The 10,153-nt window shown below is 37.0% G+C and overlaps 1 protein-coding gene across 1 annotated transcript; it reads left to right on the top strand.

The window, feature by feature from the left end:
- The first annotated feature begins 7,137 nt into the window (after nt 1–7,137).
- Nucleotides 7,138–9,730, top strand: LOC109220088 (putative uncharacterized protein DDB_G0286901). Its single transcript, XM_019384549.1, has 3 exons — nt 7,138–7,321; nt 8,417–8,496; nt 9,245–9,730. The coding sequence occupies exons 1-3, from the start codon at nt 7,138–7,140 to the stop codon at nt 9,728–9,730; spliced, it is 750 nt and encodes a 249-aa protein (XP_019240094.1).
- Nucleotides 9,731–10,153: the final 423 nt, after the last annotated feature.

Below are 10,153 nucleotides of genomic sequence, written 5' to 3'. Positions count from 1 at the left end.
TTATTGAATTAATGGAAAAATTCAACCAACAACTATTAAATATGAAATAGAAATTTCTATACAAAACCATAAGTACCAAAACCGGTAGTACATGTCATAAGCTCTACTGAGTTTACTAGAAAATCTCTAAGTATAATTGTTCCGAAATAGAAATAATTGTACAAAAATAACTTCTGAATGTGACACCGAGGCCTACGAACGCAATGGCAGGTATACCTTGAAGCCTCTACAGCAATATCTGATCCGCTATCTAACAACCAACAGACTCCGAAGTACCTGAATCTGCACAAAAAAATGTGTAGAAGTGTAGTATGAGTACACCACCACTACTAAAAAATAGTTCTATTGGAATGGTTATTTTGCAACGGTTAGAGAAATGTTACAATAGATTATCTATTGGAATGATTTTAATCGTCCCGATAGAGTCAAAATGCTTTTGGGACACTTCTGAAGCAAAACCGTTCCAATAGGACAGTAACCGTCACCATAAATAAAGCTATGAAGACGGTCTATAAAGACGATACAATAGGGTTATTTATGGGAACGGTTTGGTAAAATAAAATATATATTGGGACGGTTTATTTTTCCCGCTCTACTTTCCCTCCTACATATTTATTAAAAAAAGAAACCAAATTTTGATACTAACTCTTTAATTTTTTTTTTTTTTTGTAAAGTTAGAAAACGCATTTCGTCTCTCTCTGTCTCCTCTCATCATCAGAAGCTCTTTCGTCTCTCTCTCTCTCTCGGTCTTAAACCTAGAAAAAATCGCCGACGAACTGTGCTGCCTGCTCTGGCGAAGGAAGATCCATTCCGACGAAGTACAACCATTTCGGCTAATATAAGGAATCTCAAATGTAGGTTTTCGGTATTTTTCCCATGTTCGATATTTTCTGTGGTTGTTCGATATTCGCTATTGTTTTACCAGAAAATTATTTCGCTGCTTCTTTTATTTTCTTTTTCTGGTAAGATTTTTGATAAACCCGATAATTTACTCTATCCTTTGTTTGTATTATATAATAAATTTTGTGGTTTCTAGTTTGTAAAATTGAAGGTTTAGTTGGTGGATTTTGATAGATGAAAGGGCTGTTGAGAATAGATCAATTTCATGTTTAAATCTTTTAAAAGATCATGATTCGGGAAATTAAACCATTGTTAAGACAACTAATTCTTAAAGTAAGTTGATTTGGGTTTAGTTGGGGGTTTAGTATGGACTTTTTATCATATTTGATAAGTTTTTTTCATATAACAATTAGTTCATAAAGATATGATTCGCGAAATTAAACCATTGTTAAAAGATGATATAGATTTCTACTCTTTCTTATTATATTTTTTTCTTCTGTTTAAGCTTTGGCACTTTCAGATTGACAGATCTCTTCTAATCTTATAAATATTCATGTTGGGGGCTTTACTCTCGATCCTAATGATTGACTCGCTTCTTTTTTTAAAAATATATTTATTTGTAAGTGTTCTGATCTTTTACAGAATCTATGTTGAGTTATAGATGGAGTAGGAATTGACTTCTTATATATATTGTTTCAGTTGAGTTTGTTTTGGTAATTTAGTTGTTTAATCCTGAAGAACCAGTCACACCCCTTGTTCTATTTTAGTTATCAATTGGTTTCTACTTGTATCTATATCTCATGATATAATTGATTAATATAAGAACCTGATAAGAAAAGGATACTAACAAAGAGAATGAAAATTCTGTCAAAGGTGAAAAAGGACAAAAAGTGCAGAGATTGATTAATTGAGCATATCAATTCTTTGGAGTGTAAACCAGCAATTGTAAAGCAAGCTGAATTTGTGAAATCTAGATAGGGTGATGGTCATATGCTTTGCACTTGTTTAATTTTTTGTTATATTGTTTATTGTTATATTTTGATCATCTTTCAATGTTCAAGCCCAAAGAATTGCCTTACCCCTATTAATAATTTGGGAAGCCTGTCTTCTTCTTCCTTAAAAAATACTATAGTTGTTAGCATTTGAACGTGAGATCACTGCATAGAGGTTGATTCTTTGGAACTTAGTCATTATTTTCTAATATTGGTTAAGCACATGAAGAGTTTGATTACTGTATAAGAGGATTCATACGTTCCTATTCTTAGGAGGAAAATGGTTTGCATATTTAGACAAGCCTTTGGTGCTTCAGTGAACTTTGAAAAAAAATGGGTAGCTTAATCATTCTTGTAATAGTCCTTTAAGTGTGCATTCTAGGAAGATAAAAGATCATTGGATACTAAGGGCATATTATCCAGACAAATTGAGATAGATGTAATGTCTCTTCCAGTGGCATCTGCTAAGGATTGGTCAAAAAATATGGAATCCCAATGGAGAAAAAAGGTGTTTTAGATCTATGTTATACTTTTTACATCTCGGTTGTTCCACTTTGTGATAGAAAAAGGTGTTACACATGCTTTTACCAGATAGATACATTCACTTTTACTGCTCTATATACTACTAATGTTTCGCTTGCCATGTGACAAGACCCTATCCTTTGTAGCAACTGAAGTAGAGGAACTTCAGCCCGTCGTGATAGAGTTTGGAACCCGTCGGTCCTAGTGAAGCAGTTGTGATAGAGTTTGGAAGCTTCCTCAGCACATTGGGAAGAAATACGACTCTTATGTCCTCTTGATATTTTGGATTGGGGGAAGATGGACACAAAAGATAATATATGGGAATATACCAAGGTCTGAACTTCTTAATTTTTAATTTTTTGGTTGAAAATCTTTCATATTTTCTGTACTAACAGATTTGACACCAATTGTAGGATAAATATGATAATCTCGAAGCTAAAAGAAATAGACTATAAATGGACTTTGGAATCAGTTCAAGTTGCCCGGAGAATACACAAGAGTAGATTGAAAAAAGATCACTTTGACGCCTATGAAAATGATGAAACTCGAATGCAACATATCCCTGAAGATGTTCCAGCTTCTCAGTTTAAGGAACTTTTTAGGTATTGGAAGTATGAGAAACTCCAGGTATGTGACTTTTTACTTGTTCTTCTTCATTTTCCTGAACTTCTTCTTAAAGTTCTTCTTCTTCTGCTTGAACTTCTTCTTGAAGTTCTTTTTCTTCTGTTTTCTGGAGATGTTTTCTCCTCCTTCTTGGCCATTGCTGTTGTCTTTCCCTTCATTCTCTGCTTCACTGCTGCTGTTTGTTTTCTTTTCGTTTTTCACTTTATTGCTACTGCTTATACACTCTGCTCGCTGCTGCTGCTATTTTTAAAGACTAGCCAAAGGCGTTGCAATCTGAAATTTCCTAAAACTACTAAACAAAATACAATCATACTTGGGCAAGTTGTACAACATCAAAAGAAAATTAAGCTATAAGCAGAAACGATTAAATTGTAGAATGCAAAAATCGATGATGTCTTGGCTTCATCAGAAATGTCAATTTCTAGTCACAGTACTATTGTGGAGATGTTATTGCAGTTTCTCCATACTCATGATTGCAGCAAGAAAACCACTAGTTTGGACCAAATACGAACACTAACATTGTACTTAAATATCATAGTATTATGTTTTGAGGTTAACAAAAAAGCACTCAAAATTATGGAATATTGTGTTGTATGAATAGGTGCATGTATGAGAAATTTATAAGAGTTCAAACTCCTTGTACCAACACTAGGGACGTATCACTTAAGAGACTAATGAGGACAACGTAGATTTCAAAGTTCTAAAGGGAAAAACATTCATAGGAACTCACGAAATATGTCAAAAAAATTGACAATTGCAATACACTTATCCTCATTGCTTTAAGCGAAATTTCTTGTCATTTAATAAGTTTGTCATGTCATCACATTGTTATTGTACTTTTATTTTTGGTTTACAACCTAGATGTAGTTCGTTCTTGTTTTATTAGAATAAATAAAAATTGGTGTAGTCACCTTCTAGCTAGTTTCTCAAAGACACATGTACATAAGGTTTTCTTATGGATGAACAATTCACCACATGGCTTGTACGTGAAACTCGTGGATCTTTTGCTTTGATAATGTATCATGAATGAGAGACTTCTGCTTTTGATGAAAAAACCTTTACCATGCAAATCGCTGAATTTTCATAGATGAATCAAAAGGTCATCTCATGATTGACTTAGTAGAAGTTAGTCAATTACTTATATTTAATGGATTGTATTTCGTTTTTGAATGGTAAGTATATGTGTACTTAGTATTCGTTGCATTTTTCAGGAATACACCACCAACAATTGGTAAGATGCAAAACAAAGTGATATTAATTTGTTGAAAAATTGTGTTCGTGCACTGGAATTTTGGATTCAAGTACTTGTGCAAAGTTTGTTTCAATAGAAAATTTCATCTGCTGTCTTTTTCAAGAACTGGTGTTTAATTTTGTTTTATTTTTAAAAAGTTGAGCAAATATAGACCCAGCGACATATATAACTCCTCCTCCTCCTCCTCCTCCTCCCCCTCCAATTTAGCTCAAATATAGGGCGACGAGACACAGCTAATAGATAGTTACTTGAAGGACACGTTGTTTTATATTGAGTTACTTCAAGTGTAATCTTGAATTAAAAATTCTACTGCTGGGTTAGAAATTTTGTTATGCTGGGCTGCTACTCGTTAGTGGTAATTTTGCTGCTCGTAAAGCCTTTTTAGTAATTATGAATAATAGAATACTCAACTTTGCTTACTGGATTCCCTTTTTGTATGGTTTTTTAGGATAACTTTGTTTCTTGTTTGAGGCTTAATCCTTGTCCAGGAACTGAATTAGGCCAAAGATAGGCTGATAATTTGTGGAGCGCAGCCTTTGATGCAGGAAGGTTTTAGTATATACTATGTGTAGTTATAAGCATATTTGATATTTTCATCTTTGGATGGCTAGGTGCCACTTATATGTAAACAACAATTGTGGTTGATGATAACTTTTTATTGAGTTCTGATGCAGGTATTCTGTTTTTGCTTCTGTAGTTCTGCTTGCTTAGGCTCTAAAGTCTTAACAGCGTTATTAGCACAACGTGACTCTATTGTCATTTTGGTTCAATAGCTATCAGACATAATATTGTTTAGGTGATGTTGTTTTGGTTCAGTAGTTATCAGCCGTAGTAGGTTCTGCATAGTCCACATTGAGTTCACAATAGCACTCATATATACAAAGGAAACTCTGCCGAAAAATTTAAGAATTTAGAGAGTTTGAAAAGGCATATGATATGTGGTACTGAAGGCATATGATTAAATTATTAGCAGTCATATTGTTAAGCATTCCTGGTGTCATGCCAAGATTGACACCCATGCCCACTTTTGCTAGTAAAGGCATATGAATATGTGGTGCATTAATCCTAGAGTAGACAGTACTGGAGGCATCATCATTTGAGACTCCATGTTTCTTGCATTGCTTATTAATTGAATTTGTGCTTGCAGCTGCTTTAAGTACTTTATGACTCAATTATCCTAAAAGTTATGTTTGATTATTTCTCATTGTCTTTTGTAGGTGCAGCGATTGCGGATGAAAGCGGTGACGAAGACCTTACTTGAGTGTTGTTGATCGTTGTTAGACTTTCTATTATTATGTTTAAGGATATATTTTAGATTAGAACTTTTTGTATTCAAACTATCTATTTTGACTTTTGAATTGTTGACCAAACAATGTATCCTTATTTTATTTTTGTACATGGATAATGCTAGTTGGATATGGTGTAAACAATTTCATGGAATAGGAAAAATATTTCTTATTTTGCTTCCATAAATATTAAAAATTATAATTTGTTGCAATAGAGAATAGAACCGTTCCAATAGACCTAGCAAATAATAAGAGCAACCCCTAATAACCGTTCCAATATGTCACAATATCCGTTGCAATAGGGTACTGATAATTATTCCAATATATCACAAAAACCGTTGCAATAGACTTAAAAAATCAATTGTATTATTATATCGGGACGGTTATAAACCGTCCCAACACAAAAGAAAACCGTTCCTATAGATAGGACAATGGTGCAGTCCAAACCGTTACAATATCCCTATCTATGCGTACGGTTTTCAAACCGTTGCAAATAACCGTTCTAATAGACCTATTGTAACGCCGAATCCCGGAACGCGTCCAAATCCATCCCAATATACCTATAGGGACGGTTAGCCTATCTATTGCAACAGTTTTAGAAGGGTTGCCATAGCTGTAATTTCTAGTAGTGCACAGTCGGTATCCAATAAGTATCAAGACTAACCTCGGTGGAGTAGTGACGAGGTACAAGTGAAGACACTCACTAGACAAATAAACTGTGCAGTATAGAAGTATAATACTAATAACAAAAAGCGAAAATCAGTAAATGGCGACAAGAACCAACAAGTGATATAAACAGTAAAACAGTAAGAACACCGTGATATATCATTAAAACCAAATAGGGAAGCATAAAGGACAATCAATTAATCAAGTCGTTCTAACACACGTTTCACAACGAAATCACTCTGTGGTACCTCACCTCATAGTCACAAGTCACGGGTCTAAACCCACCATCATATACTCACGACACCTCGTGCCCACATCTCGCATCACAACAGCACGGACAACTCACGTGCCAAAATCTCAATCTGCCCGGCATGATCACATGCTTACATTTACAATCCACCCGGCATGGTCATATGCTCACAATCACAATCCGCCCGGTATGATCACAGGCTCACAACCACAATCCGCTCGGTATGATCATAGGCTCACAATCACAATTCGTCACAGGCTCGAAATTATCATGGAAACAGATAATACATGGACACATGGGCATAATCAATAAATGTCAAGTTTCATACTCCTGAGCTAATATAAGTGGCATGCTACGGTATATGCTTGTGCGAGTGTACTGATATGTAGGGATTTTGACTACTTATTTGCAGTCTTTCACTTTCGTTTTAGCTCAAAATTGCATAAATGCAGTCCCCAAAACTAATGAAATGTGCTTTCTTGCAGGAGTGTTGCAATATGAGCCAAAGAAATGAAAATCAACTCTAGAATGAACAAATTTTCACAAGGACCACAACGAGGCTAAAAGGGGCACAGTGCGGACCGCACAAAAGTGAGTGCGGCCGCAGAATATGAAGTTCAGAGAATTGTATCTTTGGGCCATGAATAAGTGCGGACTGCACCATTATTGTGCGGGCGCAGGATGTCAATTGTGGCCGCACTCATAATGGTGCGGTCCGCAGAAGTGAAGAATTACAGAGCCATGTTCCAGTCCAAGTTCAAGTATGCGGCCGCACTCAGAATTGTGCGGTCCGAACAATCAAGTGAAGTGCAGCTGCATCCCACTTTTATGCGACCGCAGAAGGACCAGTTGACCAGTCAAGCTCTGAGTGCGGACCGCACACAGAATTGTGAGGCCGCACAACCTCCGCAGGGGCAGTTTTGTCAGATATTTTCAGCTTAGTATAAATAGATATTTTTGTCATTTTTAGGTTAAGTTTTGTTTTGGGAGAGCACCTGAGCCGTTTTTACTTACTGTATTGGGTAACATTGTACTACTTTAGCATTTTAACATTAGATATTCTTTCCTTAATCATCTATTATAAATTTTATCTTAGTTTTTTCTTTAATTTCTGCATTTTCCATGAGTAGCTTAATTTCTAGCTAGGTTTGTGACCCAACCCTAGTGTGGGTACTTAATGGGTGTTTGATTTAGGGCTTGTTTGTGAATGGGTTAGTGATATTTAGCCTAGTTCTTGCGTGAATTCAAGAATTAATGGTTGCAAACATTGATTCATGCCTATTTGACTTAGTCTCTACTTGAGAAAGAGAGACTAAGTCTAGGAAAACTTGGCTAACAAGAAATTAGGGTGAACTCAAGAAATTGATAGCCCCAATTAAAGGGTTGAATCTAGAGATAGTAAGACCCGACATGAGTATTTATCACTTGTTTGGTGCAATACCCATTTGGACTTGAGAAAGCCAAATTGGGCAAAACACTCTAACTACCGAGAGGTATTGAGTGGGTGATTGTGTGCGATTGCTATATTACAACCCCGACCAATCAAACTTGCCCTAGAGTTTACAACCCGTTAGGTAACCACCTAGGTCAAAGTCACAACCCTAGACCTTTTATAAACTTGAACAACAACCAAAACAAAAAATATTGTCTCTTAGCTTTACAATTCCAATAATTAGCATGATCAATAGAAGTAGAAACAACAACCAATTATGTGAAAGTGTAATTCGAGGCACATCATATATTCACGCTAGGTGTATACCTAATCCAAATTCTAACTCCCTGTGGATTCGACCCCGACTTGCGTTAGATTTTTATTATTGCTTTGACTGCCTCACGACCTATATTTGTATTGTGAGTTTGGGCGACATCAATATTTGGCGCCGTTTTCGGAGACTTAAACGGATTTAGCTATATATCTAGGTTTTTGTGTGATTTGTCTTCTTTTCCTTCTGAGTCACTAAGTTTGTTTTTGAATTGATTTTAGGTACGAAAATGGCTCTCAACAAAGAGCCCATTTGGAATTTGCCAACGGGGGAGAACGTGGATGATGACCAAGTTGATGAGGTTCTTTTTGAACCTCAAGAAAATAGATGAGGCTACCCACCACAATGTTCCCGTCCGTCCCCCACCTCCACCAAAAGCAGCATCACACCGACAGTTACCGAGCGAGGGTTATGCAAGTGCTATAGTCCCGCCCCGCATTAGGGCGGGCAACTTCCAAATCACCAATGTGATGCTTACACTACTTGAGCAACAGGGATTCTTCACCGGGGCTCTGAGTTAAAATGCTTACAAGCATCTTAAAGGGTTCGTGGATACTTGTTTGGGGAGCAAGCAAACAAATGTCTACGAGGACGCGCTGCGGTTGAGGCTATTTCCCTTTTCTCTACGGGGAAAGGCGTTGGACTAGTTAGAAAGATTGCCCAATCATTCCATCCATACATTGGATGAGTTGGCGGAAACATTCATTGCCAAATTCTTCTGTCCGGGACATATGGCTACACTTCGGGATGAGATTCTTACATTCAAGCAAGAACCCAATGAGCCATTGCACGAGATTTTGGGAAAGATATCATACCATGGTTAAAGAGTTCCCGAATAATGATATGACCGAGGCCATGATCCAACAAACCTTCTACTGGGGGATCAACACAACAAATCAATATGTGGTAAATCAACTCGCCAGTGGGGACTCCATGAACATGCCTTATGCCGAAGCTTGTGAAATTCTTGATGAGCGGATACCTGATCGGCATGGCAAAGTAAAGCCAATGTTCCTCACGGTGACCCAAATGTCATTCACCTACACAAGGAGCTACATGATCATGGGCAAGCTATTTCCCAGTTGACAACTACAATGAACCAGTTGGCCAAAGCTCTGCTTCAACAAGTTCAAGGTCCGATACAAGTGAATGCGATGGAAGGTGTGAATATGATGATAAACAAGAGACGGCAACATGGTCAACAAATGCAAAGCCGTCCAAAACAATTCATGAAAGATGATAGTGGTTATGATAAAGGTGATTCATTTAATGAGCAAGAAGAAAAAGTGCAGTATGTCAATAATTATCAAGGCCAAAGAAACAATGCTCAAGGAAAAACTCAACAACAATGGCTGTCACAAGGAAATCAAGAAAATTGGAACAACCAAGGCCACCAAGGCAATTGGAGTGGCGGTAACAATGAGCAAGGAAATTGGAATAATAAAGGTAATCAAGGCAATTGGGGAGGTAATCATCAAGGCACTTGGGGTGGCAATAGCCAAGGAGGGTGGAACAACAATAACAATCGGGGGTAGGGTTTTCAAAGGCCCCCGATGTTGCAACAGCCAAGAAATCCACCTCCCTATCCTTCTCAAGGTCCGAGCTCGTCTAACAATGAGATGGGTAGAATTGAGAACATGTTTAAACAGATGATGGAAAAGAATGCCAACTCCGATGCTCAATTAGCCACTCACAACACTTCAATCCGCAATTTGGAAGTTCAATTGGGCCAAATCTTGAAAGCTTTGAACACTTGTCCTAAGGGGGCACTACCAAGTGATACGATAGTGAACCCAAAGGGTGGGAATAATACAGGACATGATATGGCCGTGAATGCAAGAAGTGGAAAAGGAGGAGATGCAACTACCTCAAATCAAAGAAGAATTGTGGATGATGATGTTGTGGTTCAAGAAGATAAATTCCAAGCAATGTGGTTCAAGCTAATGAAGAAGTGAGAA

This window comes from Nicotiana attenuata, unplaced genomic scaffold (assembly GCF_001879085.1).
Source record: "Nicotiana attenuata strain UT unplaced genomic scaffold, NIATTr2, whole genome shotgun sequence".
Classification (NCBI taxonomy): domain Eukaryota; kingdom Viridiplantae; phylum Streptophyta; class Magnoliopsida; order Solanales; family Solanaceae; genus Nicotiana; species Nicotiana attenuata.
This window is presented reverse-complemented; position numbering and strand designations above follow the sequence as displayed.